The following is a 19,738-nucleotide window of genomic DNA, read 5'->3' as shown; positions in this document are numbered from 1 at the left end:
TAATAAATACTTATTAAAATAGCAAGCTTATATAGGAAGAATGATGGAGCATTGGGAGAAAGTTCAGCTTTATTTCTTTGACATTACTTTGTTTCTGTACAAACAAAAGAATTACAAGAATTTCCCTGATTATTCAAATAACTCAAAGTTGAGGAAGGAATATGAGTCAATGATGTAGAAACTCTTTTAAGATTTGAGCTAGACTACAATCTGTAAAGATCTGTGAAATTCAACTATATTTGTGCTACTTCCATATTAAGTCAAGGTAACAAATCAATATTAATAATAATAACATAGTGCTTCCTAGAACTTCCTAAAGAGTTCATTAAAGTTTTATTAGAAAGGATTGTTTATGAAGTTAAAAACCATGAGAAATTCCAGGAAAATCCACATACCTATGTCATCATACTATCAATCAGGGCAAAACATGCTTGAGTCTTTCATCAAAACTAAATGATTAAGGAGTGAGTGGTACACTTTTCCCTGTTCCGACCAGCTGAACACTTCCTTTTACTCCACATTTGTTTAATTGGCATGAAATTTCCCACTTCACTAAAACAGGTATTACAATTTGGACAACACAAAATATCATTTTTTTGAAAAGATTTAAGGATTTGAGGATAAATCCAAGCTAATAGAACTGAAACTCCTATGTGATGCTGGGTAGCAACCTAGTTTTCCCTACCCTTCTTCATGCTGGGAGATGAAAGAGATTCAGTTACTGCTTAAGCTCCATAGGCATACTAAGTGAAGTAGAAAACTGAGGCACATGTACCTCCATTATCTGGTATCTCATGTGGGGCTTAGAGCTAAATTGTCATTATTCAGCCTCCATTTCTGCCTTTAACCACTGGTGTAAACAAAGGTTACTGTGCCAAAGTTGGCAGCAAGCCAAATCCCTTTGGCATGTGAATTAGTTTCCTCTGCCATATTGCTAGTTCCAAATTCCTTCTGGTTTCAGGATCCTGTAGTCAGGGTTCCCTCATCTTCTCAAACGAGTTACAGTCACACACATCCCTACACACTGCATGGTTGGCACTAGTTCCTTAATACATGTTACTCCGTTTGATCCTCATGAAGGATCAAGTGGGGAAGGGAGATACTATTATCTCTGATAATAGCCCATTAAGATCTTGAGTATGTTCTACTTCCCTGTTTGACACACTGGTTTGAAAATATTGCTAAGTCCTCCCAACAATGACAGACACTCAGTGGAAACATGAAGGATTCTGTCAAACTGGTTATTTGGCATCATGTAGACCACTATTTCCCAACCTACAAGTACATCACGGCATTTGGTGTGTCAGGGACACGCCTTGGGTGTGTGTCTCAGTCTAAAGCTTCCTCCTTTTCACAAGCTTCCTGTTTCTCATCTCTCTAGCTTCTAACTGTCACTGTAATCATCTCTTACTCTTCAGCCTGATGTCAAAAGCAAAAGTTCAGAAGTTCCTCATCAATAAGGAGTCCTTGGGAGCAGGTGAAGCTCATCTAACTAGGTAAGATGAAGATCTATCACAACCAGGAGGCAGGTTGGAAGGTGCCAGTTGCACCGACAGTCAGGTGCAAGAGCTCTGCAGTGAGTCTGCCTGAGTGTCCATCCTAGATCTGTCACCTGTTGGCTCTGTGACCTTGAGCAGGTCTTAAATCTCTCTAAGCCTTTGTTTTTTTATTGATAAAATGAGGATAATAGTACCAAAATTATGGAGATTTTGAGAGCTTAAATAACTTGTGAACTATTTAGAACAAGTCCTACCATAAGGACACTCAGTAGCTATTGGTTATTATTAGTTTCATACAATTTGAAAAGTTTCAAAACATTTGCAGATATAAGATGATCTTCAACCACATAGCTAATGTATGCAAAGCTATTTAGCTTCAGAAGTAAACTCTGCATTTCTAGAAGTTAAATCTTAATTTGTTATAGTAAATTATCTCTAATATTTATCTCTCGCTCACTTTTATAAGAAAAATAGTGAAAGCATTTATTAAGAACTTATACTGCACTGTTATATAACTTAATCCTCACTATAACCCTATGAGATAGGTTACATTATTGTCCCAATTTTACTAACAAGGAAATCAAGAGACAAAGCTACTAAAACACTTGCCTGAGGTTAGACATGTTCTTTTGTGGTGAGGCTGGACTTCAAATTTAGACCATTTGACTGCAGCACTTATATGATGAGCATGCTGTTTAGTGTTATAGTGTTGGTCTATCTTTGAACAGACATACTTTTAAACCATGACAAGGAAGTGAGACTGCACATTGAAATATGCAAAATTTGCCTTTGGGTGCCACATGAGAAATAGTCACATCACTAGAAACTAATCATAAGCTTTTTTGTTTGGTTAAAGTTTTATTTATCCATTTTTCTTGTTTACTTTGTGGGATATGGGGCTTAGCTAGGGGATAACTCCACTTTTCACTTGGCCATGGTATGAAAACCTGTCCTCTGAATCTTTAGATATTTTGGCAAATTGTAGGCAAACAAAGACTTAAAGCAATTCAGTCTTGATTACAGACCAAAAATGCCTCCATACTTGATTAAATTTATTTCATTTTAGGAACTGGATTATAATAAATACAACTTCTATATGAAAAAATAGATTAATAGTGCTCAAAGTTAGTTCACTGTATTTATTCCCTTTAACACATTATCTGCTTTCAGTGCTATTCAAGTTTTCATTAATTATTAATTATTTCATTAATCATTTTATTTCATTAATCAACATTAATAGATATAATTAATCTGTGAATATTAAATGTTTTATGCCAGGCATTTCTATGATGTGGCTGCTTTTAACAACAACTTGTTTGATCTGTGGAACTTTAAATGTTGGTGGATTCCTTGATTTGGAAAATGAAGTGAATCCTGAGGTGTGGATGAATACTGTAAGTCATGGAAAACTGTGAAGAACATCAAATAAAGCAGGACTAATGGATTATGAGGTTACAAAAGGTTCTGTTATAACATAAAATCTCTGATAAAACAGATAAAATATAGATGGTTTTTGACCTCTGCAAGAGTCAAGTTAGTTAGATCTTTGGCTGAAAAACGAATACTGTCCAGTAATGGAAACCAAAATTGTGCTATTGTGCTATCTACCTATCTATCTATCTATTTATCTATCTCTCTCTCTCTCTCTCTCTCTCTCTCTCTCTAGATAGAACTCCTCTTTTGAATTTATGTTTTAAGAATATCAAGCTATTTGCTGATATACGTGATTGTCTTCTATTGATCTATAGTTCTATTACTTTTAAACCAAGAGGGGCCTCAAAAGACAATTGACTTGAGAATACAGCTTTGTCAGAAAGAATGGGTCAATGCTAAATTTTCCCCTACACTCCAAAATATTTGCCAAAGGTAGATATTTTTGAACATTCTACTTATTTTGTATTAAGACTTTATTAATTTTACAGTTACCTGGTGTTATAAATTTCAGATAATTCACCCTAATAAGCACACAATAGAGAGTTTGTTTTAATTCCTTTTTATATCCTTTGGAGAAGTTCCACTAATGACTGTATTTTTACTGGGCAGAGTGAAATCATCAACTACAATGGCTATCCCAGTGAAGAGTATGAAGTCACCACTGAAGATGGGTACATACTCCTTGTCAACAGAATTCCCTATGGGCGAAGACACATTAGGAGCACAGGTACAAGATATGTCTCTCCTGAAAAGGGGACTGCACTGACATCCTCCTTCTCAGGAGGAATTTAGTGCTAGATATGCATCAACAGAGTTTATCAAAATTGGTTTGAATTATTGGATTAGACTTTAAATAGTTAACAGGGAGGCTTACTCTTTGCCTGATAATTATCTGAAGACAGACAAGAACCTAAAAATATAGACAGCAAGACTGATCTTGCTAACTGCAACCAGAGGTACTTGTTAGGGTGTAAACAGGAAGGCGGAGCCTACATTTTGTCACCTCATTACTGATTTATCATGTGAAAAATTGCTTTGTCCCAGGAAAATGGATCTCCTCATTGTCAGAAGGAGATTTGCTGGGTTGTGTGAAATTGACTGTGGGGCACCCAAGAAGAGCCTCTCCTGCCCCCACTAAAATCAAGGGGCCTCCCTCTGCAGGATAAAAAACAATCTAGTTAAATGACAACAGCATTTCTGAAAAGTTTTCCAGGACTGAAAACATTAACATCCACATACATTTGATCTAAGAGATAGATGATTCATGGAGTGAAAGAGTATGGTGTCAATAAGGTTTGAATTCTAGAATGAGGGCCCAGCCATGCCACAGCAGGGGAATGATACTCCTTTAAAGGGAAAATTTAACTGCAAAGCCTCTGAAGAAGAAATAAGAATAAGCAAAATATATGCAATGGTTCAAAAGCAAATAATTTATTGGCAGCTGCTTACCATGTTCATTTTGCATCTTTTCTCCCACCACACATATTAAGTACCAGTTGAGGTCATGTTTGACATTCTCTCCCTCTTATATCTCCAGTTTCAGAATGAAAAATGAGAGTGAGATATGAGTAGTTTTACTAGTTAAAATATGAAACACCCAGTTAAATTTGAAGATCAGATAAACAACAAATAATTTTTTATAAGTCTCATTTTAAGATACACTCTTTATTCATTATTCACTATTATCACTATTTATAAAAATTTCGTAGAGCATCCTGGATCTTTTTGCTTCCTTTTGTTTTTATTTTTTACTAAATCTGGCAATCCCAGGTACAGATGTGAAGGAGTTGTGAAATATAAAAGGAGAAAACTTTTATGGGAAAGGTTTTGCTTAAGTAGAGATAATTTTGGAAAGATTTAGAATTAAAAGTCATTCATTAGATGTAATGTTCTAAATAATTTAAATCAGTTAAACCTCTCGTCAACAATATGAGATGGGTACCACTAATAGTCACCATTTCACAAATGATGAAATTAAGGCACAACCGGTTATGTTAAGAAGTCTAAAGTCACACAAATAGCAAGCTGACAGACCAGAATTTAAGCCCAGGCATCCTGGCTCCAGAGCCTGTGCTCTTAGTCATGAAATTATAGTGCCTTACTTGACCTTCCACCCTGGTTCTTTGCATCTCCCTGAATGCTCTCTCTCCCTCAGGAATCTGGAAGTTGGCAGAGGGACATTGAGCTGAGTATATTATTGTAGTTTTTAAATGCTGTCCACTGGGCAGAGGATGGGGATTTGAATAGAAATTTGGTGAGGAACTAATCAGTGTCCACTTACACTCACCTCTTCTTCCTCTCTGGAAGAGCCACAGGACTTGAGTAAGCATGATAAATTTCACACCCAGGAAATTTGTATATACGAATACATAGAGCAGAGTAGTTACCAGTACAGGCTTTGACATAAAAAGAACTGGGTTTGTGTCCCTGCTCTGGCCTTCTTATCTGGGTGGCCCTCTGGGAAAGTTACTTAACTACATAAAGTTTGGTTTCCACATCTACAAAATGAGGGTTCTCAAAACAGCAGCTAGTTTATAGAGTTGTTGTAAGAATTTAGTAAGCTAATACATATAAATAGGTCAACATAGCACCAGGTACACAATATGTGCTCAAGAAACTGAAGTTACCTGATTACAATGCTCTATACTATTGACAAGGGAAAAGTGAAAACAGTTTTTGTTTTACCATGTGTGCATGTGTGTGTATTTCTGTAATGTTTCTGACATGCTTTATTTACCATAAATTTCTCTCTCTCTCTCTCTCTCTCTCTTTCTCTTCTTCCCTCTCTCATCTTACCCTTTCTCCCCCCAGGTCCCCGGCCAGTTGTGTATATGCAGCATGCCCTGTTTGCAGACAATGCCTACTGGCTTGAGAATTATGCCAATGGAAGCCTTGGATTCCTTCTAGCAGATGCAGGTTATGATGTATGGATGGGAAACAGTCGGGGAAACACTTGGTCAAGAAGACACAAAACACTCTCAGAGACAGATGAGAAATTCTGGGCCTTTAGGTAAATATTAGCTAAGAAAACTCAACAGGGAAATTGGAGGCAATTTTTAAAAAATAACGTGGGTGCTATTAATGATAATCTTTGACACTTGAAGTCATATAGCTTCTTGTACTTTCTGTTAACATCTCAAAGGAGGGAAACAGCAAGAAGCTTTGATTTTTCACTGATTCTCCCACAGGCAAAGTATGGCATTTCAACAAGATCATTTTTACATCCAATTTTTACATCAATTTTATGCATTAAAAGTATGTCCAAAGAGACAGCTGAGGAAATTATCATGACTAGTGTGCACATTCATTCAGCCAATGTTTACTGAGTGGCTACTGTCTGTGCTGTTCTAGGCCCCGAACACTCAAACAGGGAACAGACCAACTCTCGGACCTCACAAAGCTTATGTTCATTTTAGTGATAATTTTACAAGTCATTTCTTCTGGATGACCAATCAACTGTGTAAAGATGATTTTGACCAGGACTGTACTGATTTAGAGAAACTGTGATTGAGATCGCACATAGTACCATTTTCACGAAAACTCCAATATTAAGTTTTTAAAACCTTGTTAATGGGCAATGAAGAAGAATCTTTTTGATATCTTAATTGTTTCTTTTAATGGAAGAGTTTTCCACTGTCACTAGAGGACAGGCTGATGCCTGCAATAGACTTTCCTTCTTCAGGCCTAAGATCCCTGTTGGTTTGTAAACCGGCTGTTAGAACAGAGTGTGTATTCCTATTACATTAATAGAACATTCAGTACCCACTGAAAGTTTGAGAAGAGTGGAGGAATAGAATACAATGTTATGGTCAGAGTTCTTGGGCAGGGGCAAGCATCAGGAAGTATTGTATCACTAGTCTTTAGGAGGTGTCACAACAATTCTCCTATTCTTGGAAGTCCCAATCCATAGATTTCCTCACGTCCTTTTAATAAACAGGCTTCTGGCTTACGGAATACCTGATTTGACTAAATGTTATATAGGCCCTTTTGCTCCTCCTGTCTGAAGAACAAAATACTGGTACTATGGAATATTGGAATATATGGTATATATTAAATATATATATACACACATATATATATGTATCTTTGTGGGCAGGAATACTACTAACAACATCTTAATGAATGCCTACTAGCAGCCAGCGTCATTTCTTTCATACCATTAAACCCCTTTAGCAGCCCTGTAAACCAGGCACTACTCTATTTATTTCTCAAATTAGAAAACATAGGCTCAGAGCATTTCAGTAACTTCTCAAGAGTTGCAAAGCTCATAAATGGTAGAATCATGATTTACAAAAAACCTGTTTCCAAAGATGGGTATTAAATGGCCCTAAGAATTGTGAAGCCTGGTGGGGGACTCAGAAGTAGAAGCACGCAAGACAGATAGAGAAAGGGAGGGCAAAGAAAAGCAAGAGAAGGGAAGGAAGAGGAGGAATCATAAGGTTGAACTTCAAACATCATACACAAGTCTTGAAAGTGTTCCTCTTATGAGGAAGTCTTTGACGAAGTAAAATGTATATATGCAGAAAAACAAAAAGCTACAATAGCCTACATATAATTGGATAAATAATGAAATACACACTGAATCTAAGTAAACAGCATAGAATCTGTGTGTAAAAAAGAAGTGAGCAAGTGCTGTGAGTTTTAAACTTAAACTTGCAAGTATTTATAAAAGCCCCTTTTTTATTTTGCAGTTTTGATGAAATGGCCAAATATGATCTCCCAGGAGTCATAGACTTCATTGTAAATAAAACTGGTCAGGAGAAATTGTATTTCATTGGACATTCACTTGGCACTACAATAGGTATGTTTTTGAGGGTCAGTGTTCTCAGAGTCTTACAGGAGTTCACCTTTATGTTGGAATAAAATAACTGCTATTTATAGTGCCTTCAATTCTCTGTCCCCTGCTGGGAATAACCCTAGTACTCTGAGTAGCTATGAGCTTGCAGTGCACAGACTGTATGTAAGGCAAACCTTTCCTGGGTGTCTGGTCACAGCAGCATATTGACTATGGTGATGCAATTTCCCAGGAATAATGTGTGTTCCAAATTCAAAGAAATGATTCTGCAGAGTAAGTTTCTAGATTCTCTCTGAGCTGAAAAAGTAAAATTTAATGCCATGGATTATGGCTGAAACATAATGAATGTGCATCAATCATCTCTTTCTCACAACCCAAATGGGATTTTTAAAAAATAAAAGGGAGGGGCTTATACTTATATTTAAACAAATTGAAAAGACATGGTTATATTTGTTTGTTGGAACACAAAAGTTTACTATAATAAATCAGTTGAGTTGATCTATTTAGTGTGTGATTTAGTATTTATGAAATAACAAGTAAATGTAAGCAGTATGTAGAAATTTTTAAAGTTTTTTAAGTTGACAATTTACTTCTTAATTTACTTACTTTACTTAATTTACTTTACAATTTACTTCCCAGATAGTTTGGAAAGAAATCAATAATCTAGTTCCAAGTAAAAGTTGAAAGGAACTCATACTAATAAAAGTTTTGAATTTGTCATTTCCACTAAAGTTTCCAATTTTAAGAGAATAAATCATGTGAAAATGCAATATTTTAGTTTAGGGAAATATCTTCATTATCACCACGATCATCAGTAACATATATTAATTAGTACTTTAGATTGATAGGCACTTTCCAAGCTCAGAACAAGCAGTTAGCTAGCATCAGAGAGCATATACTAAAAAAGTGTCAAAGAACTCATAGGAGATCAAAAATGCCACTAATAGGCAAATAATTATAGTATCTAACACATATTGAGCATTCGTGATGTGTACGGTCTTGCGTTCAGGACCTTTCCCACAGTATCTCCCTCTGATCTTCAAAACAACCCGACTGTTATTATCTCCATTTCATAGAAGAAGAAACACAAGTTCAGAACACAGATTCAAACCAGGTGTATCTGATTTCACCAATGGGGTGTGTAAGGATTCTGGAGAAATGGTGTAGAGAAGGAATGACTTTAGTTGGTTTTGGAAAGTGGGTAGGACTTAGATCTGGTCTTATACTTGATCTGAAAAAAAAGAAAAAAAAAACATGGAGAATTTGATTATTTGTGCTCTGTGTTACATTTAGGGCATAAAATTTTTTAGTGAATGTTGTTTGCGTTTTGGACAGAGCAATTTCTATTATGTAAGGAACACCCACTCTTTGTAGGACATTTAGGTCCCAGCCCATTAAACACGGCTCTGCAGTCAGGGTGACCCCCAAAGATCTCACCTCTGCACATTTCCAAACACCTTCTGGGGAAGTACTATTCCTGATTCAGAGTCTTTTTATCAATTGTTCAGTCAATTATTTCAGTTCTTCTTTATCTGGCCAAGACAGTTTCAATGTTTCAACAAGTGTTTCAGTACACACACACACACACACACCAGTGGAGGCCCAGGAAGGGACCTCTGGAAACCAAATTATATGGATATTCCTCCTAGCCTACCCGGTGTCGTGCTGATCTCCATCCTCACAGAGATACAAAGGGGTGCAATGCTACTGCTGAAAGAGCAAAGCAAAGGGAGACGCCTGGTCCTTACTGGGCCATCATGGACACTAGGGAAACCCCTTTCTTTCTGGAAACAGGGAAGAGTCTAGAGGGTTGATAAACACCCAGCAAGCCACTGGGAGCAGTGAAATTTCATTCCACAGTGAGAAAGAAAACCTGTTGGAATAACTGGGTGATGCTGTAGAAAGAAATCAGCTCACCTCCTGTGACTGGTTATTTGCTTCCGGAAGCTCTGTGATTCGTTCTGGCATCTCAGAGTTAGGGACGAAATGAGAATGTTGCCAGCATTTACCCCATGCTTGGGAAGTGAGGTCACCTTCAGTTCACACAGTAGTAGCTACTCCGACAGCTTAACCATCACCTTTCCCCTGCCAGCTACTCCGTTTCCCCTAGCCAAGTCAAATTGTCCATAAGCAGAATAAAATAAAATTGGAGACTTGAGAGCAGAGAAGACTGAAGGCAGATTATCTTTATAGAATAACTCAGAAGACTTCCAATTCATCCCCAATATGATCGCGATAGAAGGAAAAATGACTAAACAGAGCCCCATTTTTGTTAGAAACTTTGCATAAGTACTTATTTTTACAAGATTGTCTTGTCTCCTATTCTCTCAGGGTTTGTAGCCTTTTCCACCATGCCTGAACTGGCACAAAGAATCAAAATGAATTTTGCCTTGGGTCCTGTGATCTCATTCAAATATCCCACGGGCATTTTTACCAGTTTTTTTCTACTTCCAAATTCCATAATCAAGGTAGGCTCCTTTCACCAAAATGTACCTGAGGATCTCATTTTGGATCATAAATCCTTATTATTTTCAAATCTACTGTAAAGTAAAGGTAGGAAATTTAGATAAAATCTATAGAACTTAGACTCTGTGGGCATGTGCTTGTGTATGTGTGTCTCCATGTGTGCGTATATCTGTGTCATAGTATCTGTAAGTTCTATAATACAATTTACTCTACAAGGTCATTAGCAGAGTTGAGTATCTGTCAGAATCTCTAGCTGAGCTGAGTGCTGTATAACAACAAAGATTTTTCTTGTTTTCCCAAGGTTTTTTTTGTTCCATTTAGTCAGGTAGGTCAATGAATTCACATTGCCCAAATGAAAGACACTTCAAGTTACCCATAATCACTGATGTGTCCAATTTTGACATTAAAAAAACCTAATTAATATATTGCTTCCAATATGGAAACTTGCCCTAATTTACTAAAGCTAAGATTCCAAAGCCTAAATGTATTACAACTCAAGTATTAAGTAAAATATTTATCGGTTATTTTTCAAGAGTTGAAAAAATCATTTGGTTGCCAATTGTAGATTTGGAATTTTATCTATTAAAGAGGTTTTTTTTTTCTCTTTGCTTTTGTTTCTTTACAAAGGTCATTGCCACAATGAACATAGCATTTAATCAAATTCAAAATTGGCCCTTGAATTTGGGATGATGGATAAAATGGATTTGGGCCAAATCTGAAGTCAAGGAGACCAGTTATAATATCAAAATAATTCATATATAAGAAAATGAGATCTTGGTTTGGGGTGGAGTGGTAGGAATGGAAAAAAAATTATTTGTGAGCTAACACAAGGAAGAATTTCCATAGGGCCTAATGATTGGTCTGATAATAGTTTCATTGTATTGTTTACTGAGAGCATAAATGATGTAACTTCCTTATTCAAGAGCTTTTCTAGTTTATTTCAAAATGTGTTGACATCAGTTAGTTTTTAATGTTTTCTATATTTGGGCAGCATGAGCAAACTAATTTATTAAATTAAATTCAGAGAGAGACACATCTATCTGTAAATACATATATGTGTTGTATGTGTTGCTCTTCCTACATAGGTCAGCTATAAGGCAAATAATGTTCCTGGGTTATCTCAGTTTCACATTTCCCACTGTCAATATTCCTGCTACTTTTAAGTCCCATTTCCTGCTCTTTTCTTCCATCAGTTTCCCCCAGAAGCTCTAAGACCCCACCAGGAATCCCCATGCAAGTTTACTTTCCCAAGTCCTGGAAGTTTCAATTGTGCTGCCTTTGCAACATTATCATATCTTTTCTGTTCAATGGTTCCTTCTCTTTGGTTCGTCATTCTCTACTTTTCAGCCTGAGAGCTGGCTAATCTGGGACAGTACTCGAATGAAATGTGTACATGGGTAACATGGAAAACCCCGATTTTCCCTCATATTCAAGGTATTATTTGACCTTAAGAAAAACTGTTTTACATTTCGTACCAATTAATGAGAAAAAATATTGGCAAGCACTGACTGGGCAGAATACAGGGAAGCTTCACTATGGAGAAGTGAATTTGGGATTGACAGCCTTTATTGCAATCTCCTTGTAAGTAATGTTTGATAATCTTCCTCATTTGGAGATACATTCCTAAGTCACCTTTCCTGAATAATTTGGTCTCCTTGACTGAATCAGTAGTACAAATAGATCCCCAAGCATGGCTTTTTCCTAGAAGGAAGGAAATGTCAAGAAGTCTGAAGATGATTCTTGAATTCTGGTTTTTTGCTCTTGCTATTTGGGCTTCTTGTCATTGTTGTTGTTGCTATTGAGTTGAGCTCCCTAAATATTCTGGTTACTAATCCCTTGTAATATGCATAGTTTGCAAATATTTTATCTCATTCAAAGGTAATTATTATTTACTTTCATAGGCTGTTTTTGGTACCAAAGGTTTCTTTTTAGAAGATAAGAAAAAGAAGATACCTTCTACCAAAATCTGCAACAATAAGATACTCTGGTTGATATGCAGTGAATTTATGTCCTTATGGGCTGGATCCAACAAGAAAAATATGAATCAGGTATATGCGATAATTATAGGGCCATTTGATACCTTAAGAAATTCCAGCTTTCCTTTGACTCATTTTGATGTATCTATTTACTGTATAAATTCATATGGTATTCCAAACACTTAAAGACAGATTTTATTTTTGCTTTTAAAAATGTTTATGGGTACATAATAGTTGTATATATTTATGAGGTACATGTGATATTTTGATATAAGCACACAATGTGTAATGAACAAGTCGGGGTAATTGGGATATCCATCACCTCAAGCATCTATCATTTCTTTTTGTTAGACACATTCTAATTTGACTCTTCTAGTTATTTTAAAATATATAATGAATTATTGTTAACTATAGTCATCCTATTGTGCATGCTGGACTTTATTCCTTCTAATGGTATTTTTGTACCCATTAACCAATGCCTCTTTGTCCTTCCCCCATCCCTACTACCCTTTCCAGTCTCTGGTAACCATCATTCTACTCACTATCTCTATAAGGTCAGTTTTTTTTTAACTCCCCTATATGAGTGAGAACATGCAGTATTTGTCTTTTTATACCTGACTTATTTCACTTAATGTAATGTTCTCCAGTTTCATCCACATTATTGCAAATGACATGATTTCATTATTTTTGTGGCTGAATAGTATTCCACTGTCAAAATGTACCACATTTTATTTATCCACTCATCTTTTGATGGACACTTAGGGTGATTTCATATCTTGGTTATTGTGAATAGTGCTGTAGTAAACATGGGGGTGCAAATGTCTCTTCCATGGATTGATTTTCTTTTTAAAATATAGAACTAGCACTGGAATTGCTGGATCATATGGTAGTTCTACTTTTAGTTTTTGAGGATCCTTCCTACTCTTCCCCATAGTGCCTGTACTAATTTGCATTCCTATCAAGTCTGTGCAAGGGTTCTCTTTTCTCCACATTCTTGCCAGCATCCATTATTCCCTATCTTTTTGATAAAAGCTGTTTTAACTGGAATAACATAGTATTTCATTGTAGTTTTGGTTTGCATTTTTCTAATGATTAGTAATGTTGAACATTGTTTTTAATGTACCTCTTGGCAGTTTGTATGTCTTTTTGTGAGAAATGTCTATTCAGATCTTTTGCCCAAGCTTAAATCAGATTTTTTTTTTTTTTTTTTGCAATTGAGTTATATGACCTCTATATATTCTGGTTACTAATCCCTTGTCAGATAGGTAGTTTACAGATATTTTCTCTCATTCAACACGTTGTTACTTCACTTTGTTGATGGTTTTCTTTGCTTTGCAGAAGCTTTTTAGCTTGATGTAATCTAATTTGTTCATCTTTGCTTTGGTTGCCTGTGCATTTGAGGGCTTACCTCAAATTGGCCCAGACCAATGTCCTGGAGTGTTTCTGCAATTTTTGTTTGTTAGTAGTTTCATAGTTTCAGGTCTTAAATTTGTCTTTAATCCATTTTTATTTTGTTTTTATATATAGCAAGAGATAGAGATCTAATTTCATTCTTCTGCATATGGACATCTAGTTTTCCCAGCATCATTTCTTGCGGAAATTATCCTTTCCCCAATGTATGTTCTTGATGCCTTTGTAGAAAATTAGTTGACTATGAATGTATGGATTTATTTCTGGGTTCTTTATTCTGTTCTATCGGTCTATGTGTCTGTTTTTATGGCAGTATCATACTGTTTTGGTTATTACAGCTTTGTAATATAATTTGAAGCCAGGTCATGTGACGCCTCCAGCTTTGTGCTTTTTGCTCAGAATCTTATATTTAGAAAAACCTAAAGACTCCAACAAAAAACCTGCTAGAACTGATGAACTAATTCATTAAATTTGCAGGATACAAAACCAACATACAAAATTCAGCAGCATTTCAATATGCCAACAGCAAATAATCTTTAAAAAAAAAGAAAGAAAAAGTCAAGAAAGTAATCCATTTATAACAGCTACAAATAAAATAAAACACCTAGGAATAAACCATACCAAAGAAGTGAAAGATTTCTACAATGAAAACTATAAAACACTGATGAAAGAAATTGAAAATGACATTAAAAAATGGAAAGGTATTCCATGTTTATGGATTGCAAGAATCAATATTGTTAAAATGTCCATACTATCCAAAACAATCTATAGATTCAATGCAATCCCTATCAAAATACCAATGACATTCTTCATTGAAATAAAAAAAAAAAGCCTAAAATTTATATGGAACCATGAAGGTAGATATCTGCTATACATAGAAGATCAGGTACTCAACAAACCTTGAATATGAAGACTGGGGAAGTGAATAGGCAGCTTCATTCTTCTATTCCCTGGCAAAATTTAGGAAAATGAATGTTTTATAATGAGTAGTAGCTTCTTACATGTTCTCAGTCAGCCACAACTTACTACAGTCAATTTGAACTTACTGCATTTGAATATATTGCATTAAAAATAAAATCCTAAAAAAGGAGAGAAGCACAGATAAACCTTGATCTTATTTCACATGTTCCTTCCTTTGTGGGTGACTTTTGTTTTGAAATGAAACTCACCACTTAACCTACAAAATAACAGGACAGGGTAGAAGGGAGATGGGATCCCCTGTTTATGAAGCAGCAGCAGTGCTGTTTTATCACCTCTTCATTTTCTGTTATTGAGAATTCAAGAAGGAGGAGGAGGAAGAGTTCACATCTGCAGACTGGTGTGGTTGAATAGTTGTCTCTGGTATTCCAAATAGCAGCCAATGAGGCTGTTACAGTGAAGTCAGTCGCAAGATAATTGTTCTGTACCCCTATTCTCTAAGAAGCTAAATTGTGTTAGACTGAAACCCATAAGGAACCATCGTTCAAAGTTGGCTTGTTCAAAAGTAAACATTTTTAATAGTTTCTCTTAGATTCATTATTTTCTAAAACATAGAATTACAATTACTATTTTATTTCTATAATTTTCATCTCTATAATGTTTACAAATATTGAAATAACCTTTGGAAAAAATTGGCTTTTAGCTTTACTTTTGCAATATTTTATTTTATCCCCATAAAAGCCTAGTAAATTGGTAGTATGACTTTTAGTATGTTCATTTAATAGATGATAAAACAGAGACTCAAAGATGTTAAATATGGTGGCCAAGTTCACGAAGCTGATCATTAACAACAACAGGGCCTGAACTCCTGGTTTTCTGATCTAATCTGTGACAGTGCACCTGGGTGCGCATGCACGCATCACCCCCACACTTGCGCATAGAACCTTTCCTAATTGGCTTTGCTCCATGATGACCACTACTGTTCCTTCTACTTGAAAATAAGCAAATTATCCTACAGATTCAGAGCTGGTACAGGTTTGCTGTCAAGCAGTCCATTCCATTAGTCAGTCTGTGGTTCGCTCACATTCAAGTATTGACATAAATGGTAATTTATCTAGTTAATTCTACCTCGTTATTTTCGAAGCCCCATTCTTGTTTGCTTCTTCTGCGCATCATTTTTCTCTGATTCTGAAAGGCAAAATTTTGTTGGGCAATTGCTGTAATATGAGTTTTATCTCCTTTAGAGTCGAATGGATGTGTATATGTCACATGCTCCTACTGGTTCATCAATACAGAACATTCTGCATATAAAACAGGTAGAGTCTTAGTCATGGAAAACCATTCCAATCCTTATTTTCAACATATTTAGAAAGACAGAACTGACCTGTTAACAGGCCTACCCTAAGAATCTTAAGAGCTTGTTTCCAGTTTGTCCTTGCTGCCTTCTGTATGCCTTGATTTCCCTGGAATTTAAGAGAAAGGATTTTATGGTACAGACCAAGTAGATGACATAAATGAACACCATCTTAAATCAGAGTTTTTAAAATAGGCCCTGAACTGAAGCAAGAGGTAAACTAGGGAAGCCTCAGGAGAACTGAGACTTCTTCAGAGAGAAGTATCTGGGATTTAACTTCTTTCTAATGAGGCTTGGTTTTCCATGAACTTTTCCTTTAAACCGAAGGGGGGTTATTGCTTGTTTTTCTGTTGAGCTCCACTTGTCATAATTGTAAAATGGGTATTTACATCCTTCTGGTGATCTAGGAGCCCTATTTTCTTCCTAGCATACAGTATTTTTCTAAAATTTGCTGTTAGCTCTCATGATTCTTACCCTCACTATTCTTTTTCTAAAAAACATTTGTTTCAGCTTTACCAATCTGATGAATTCAGAGCTTATGACTGGGGAAATGAAGCCGATAATATGAAACATTACAATCAGGTGAGCTACTTACAGTAACCCCAGAATGCTGATTTTGATAAGTTACAATAAAAAATTATTTGAGGGTGGAAAGACTCCTACCTGTCATTTGGTGGCATTTATACTGATAGAACATTTTCAAAAAATGTTTAATTTTAATTTTAATTAATTTCAGAAAATTTATAAATTAAAGAAGCATATACAAAGGAAATTAGATCATGTGTAATCCTTCCATCCAGAGATAACTAGATGTACTAACATTTTGGTGTATTTATTCCAATTTTCTCAGTATTATATTGCTTTTATACAACTTTTAATCCTTCTATTTTACTTAAGCTATAGTAAGAGATGACTAATATTACTGAGGGTTTTTAAAATATATTTTTAATGGCTACATAATAATAGAAATTGTTTCATAAAAATCTTTACAGCATAAATGAATATACACTTTTTAATGCCAACAGAAAAATTATAATTCCACATGAAAGTTGAATAAGTATTACCCAACATTGAAGACTTGGGTCATAAGGCATATTTTTCCATATAGCTTTAAGACATAAAAATCTGTAGACTCGTTTAGCACTGTACTTTTAATTAATCCTGTCACCACTTTTCTGTTCTCATAACCAGGGGCTTGGCTTGTAAGTATGAACTAACCAAATTAAATTGTTTTAAGTATTTTCCCAGGGTATCATATTTTAAGCTATTTACTAGTGCAACTATACATCAATATTAATAAGTTGTTTCTGAGGATCAAAACAATCAGACGAATCAATTTCTCAGTAATGAATTGGCCTGTTAGAGGAATAATTCTACTAAGCCTTAAAACCACTACAAGAGATAGACCATGTATATGTTATTTTTAAAAATCAGTTGAAGACATGATTTACATATAATAACATTACCAATTTTATGTGTCCCATTAAATGAGTTTTGACAAATATATCTATTTGTGTAACCACACCACAATCTAAATATAGGACATTTCTATCACCCCTAAAAGTTTTTTCCCTGCTGCTGACACTATTTTTAGACACAAATGCATGTATTTGCAAATGCTTAGAAAAGGTCTAGAAAAAAAAAATAAACATTAAAGTGGTTATCTTCAGAGAGAGGAAGAAAGAAGAAAAGAAGTGGATGGACATGAAACAGTAAGGGACTCATTTTGGACTTCACATATGTCTGTTTTCTTCCATTATTTTTAATAAACATGTTATATTTATGAATTGTTTACATTTACAAGAAACTAAAACAAAATAAACACACACATTCAAGATCATTATGGTCAAGTACTAAAGTATGTGAGAGTGTTAATGTCCTTAGAATTTATCCACAGTTAGCTGGTCCTACTCTGCTCCAAGCCAGTCCTATTTTGTGAATTAATCTTAGTTGATGCCAATTTTTATTACATTCCCTCCAAAAAACTAGTCTCAACAGTTTGCTCTCTCCTCAAGTTCACAGCGTTACCTCTGTTCCCACAGTGACGTCTGACTTTTCCTTCTGTTTGTGATTGTTCCCTTTGTCCCAAGCACTGGCTACTCCTCCTCTCACCACTCTGAAATGATTAGCATTCCCCAGGGATTCTTCAAAACTCTCTTTCTTCCTTGGAGAAGTCAGCCATCCCAATAGCTTTAATTTGGACCATTTCTACTACTCATCTAGGTTTTTTTCAGGACTTGCCTTCAACCTGTTCTTTCTTTAGGTGATTCCATTAACTGTTGCCCATACAGTAGTCTGAAGACAGACCTCTGAGAAATGACCCTACCTTGTCTCCAAAACTTCCGAAATATGTCCAAATTTCCTAGCCTGACATTCAGACCTTGACTATCTGCCTCCAAGTTTATGTCCTATCACATCCCCTTACCTATTCTGTTCTCCAGGTACATTGGGAATCTTGCCATTCCTGATCATAGCCTACAAACTCTTGCTGCCTCCCACCCACCCTCATCTCTGCTGTCAAAATGCAACCTTCCTCAAGAGTCATTTCACGGGACCCCTCTTTTTATGAAACCCTCAGGTGGAAATAGCTTTTTGTCTTTACTTCCATTTTATTTTGGGAGTGTTTATGGCATTTAACATAACTTACTTTGTATACAAATATTTGCTTAGCTATCTTGCCTTTCTCCCTCTTTTGCAAATTTCTTAAAGGTAGAGACCATTGAAAACATTGTATGTTTTCTTCCTATGTCACTGGTGCCTAACACAACTATGGCCATCGTCCATATTCATTTAGCAGCCTTTGTGGTTATTGATTTGAGGAGCTTCCTCTCATGTATGACCTTGCTTTCTCTCCTACAGAGTCATCCGCCTATATATGACCTGACTGCCATGAAAGTGCCTACTGCTATTTGGGCTGGTGGACATGATGTCCTTGTAACACCCCAGGATGTGGCCAGGATACTCCCTCAAATCAAGAGTCTTCATTACTTTAAGCTATTGCCAGATTGGAACCACTTTGATTTTGTCTGGGGCCTTGATGCCCCTCAACGGATGTACAGTGAAATCATAGCTTTAATGAAGGCATATTCCTAAATGCAATGCATTTACTTTTCAGTTACAAGTTGATTCCAAGCCCTTAAGGGACTTTAGAAAAAATAGTAACCAACAATGATGTTGTCCCCCTGGGGGAGATGCACAATGGAGTCTGTTTTCCAAGTTAATTGTGTTAGTGTTATTTATGTTTAGAGACATCTTTGCATGGGACCATCTACAGGTCCTTATAAACAATGAGGTAGATTGGGCAAAAAAAATAAATAAGTTGCCACTCTGATATTTAAGTCTAATTAAATTGTAATTTTTAGGGCGTACCATGAAGTATAGAAATGTCTAAAGCTTCAAAGGAACAGTGAAATTCCTTTAAGGTCCTATATGGAAACCTCTATTGTCATTTTATTTATATGGGTTGCTACGGCAATGGACAGAGTGTGGGATTAGGAGGAGGGCCTGAAGCTTCTTTATAAAAGTTTCTTAGCTATCCTGAAGATGTACTAGACATTTTTATTTTGTAGGTATTTTCAACATGAGAAATTCAAAAAGGTCCCCAAAGATTCTTCCAAAGAAGCCATCTCCTCTTATAATCTTATCCCTGGCTATCTGGGTAAACGGAATCTTGAACCCATAATAGGATACATGTATAAAATCTTTCTTATTTAAGCAGAAATAAATTCTGCAACATCAATATCATTTTATAATCATAGGGAGGCTTCTTTGTTTAGCATGTAATGCCCCCTTTACAGACTTTTTGTTCTTTGAGGGATTTGAACATTCCATGAAAAACTGACAGATAGGAAACTGACAATAAAAGATTAAGCTAAAGATAGAAGCA

At 35.7% G+C, this 19,738-nt stretch overlaps 1 protein-coding gene across 2 annotated transcripts; it reads left to right on the top strand.

Moving 5' to 3' along the window:
• Positions 1–1,184: 1,184 nt before the first annotated feature.
• Positions 1,185–19,581, top strand: LIPN (lipase family member N). Of its 2 annotated transcripts, XM_003903964.4 has the most exons (10): positions 1,187–1,496; positions 2,778–2,893; positions 3,543–3,660; positions 5,745–5,943; positions 7,625–7,734; positions 10,060–10,196; positions 12,096–12,242; positions 15,743–15,814; positions 16,363–16,434; positions 18,712–19,581. In XM_003903964.4, the coding sequence occupies exons 2-10, from the start codon at positions 2,786–2,788 to the stop codon at positions 18,943–18,945; spliced, it is 1,197 nt and encodes a 398-aa protein (XP_003904013.1). In that variant the 5' UTR covers positions 1,187–1,496; positions 2,778–2,785; the 3' UTR covers positions 18,946–19,581. The 2 variants fall into 2 exon arrangements, with proteins under 2 accessions (XP_021799154.1, XP_003904013.1); XM_021943462.2 differs by lacking the exon at positions 15,743–15,814 and having other exon boundaries at positions 1,185–1,496.
• Positions 19,582–19,738: the final 157 nt, after the last annotated feature.

Source organism: Papio anubis, chromosome 11, assembly GCF_008728515.1.
Source record: "Papio anubis isolate 15944 chromosome 11, Panubis1.0, whole genome shotgun sequence".
Lineage (NCBI taxonomy): Eukaryota > Metazoa > Chordata > Mammalia > Primates > Cercopithecidae > Papio > Papio anubis.
The sequence above is the reverse complement of the archived record's forward strand: the minus strand, read 5'-3'. Positions and strand labels throughout refer to the sequence as shown.

Bases quoted from the DNA above. Each gene is read 5' to 3' on its own strand.
- LIPN (XM_003903964.4), top strand. From the start codon at position 2,786: ATGATGTGGCTGCTTTTAACAACAACTTGTTTGATCTGTGGAACTTTA. The intron at 7,735-10,059 runs GTATGTTTTTGA...CTATTCTCTCAG, and splicing joins TTCACTTGGCACTACAATAG to GGTTTGTAGCCTTTTCCACC. The intron at 16,435-18,711 runs GTGAGCTACTTA...TCTCTCCTACAG, and splicing joins ATATGAAACATTACAATCAG to AGTCATCCGCCTATATATGA.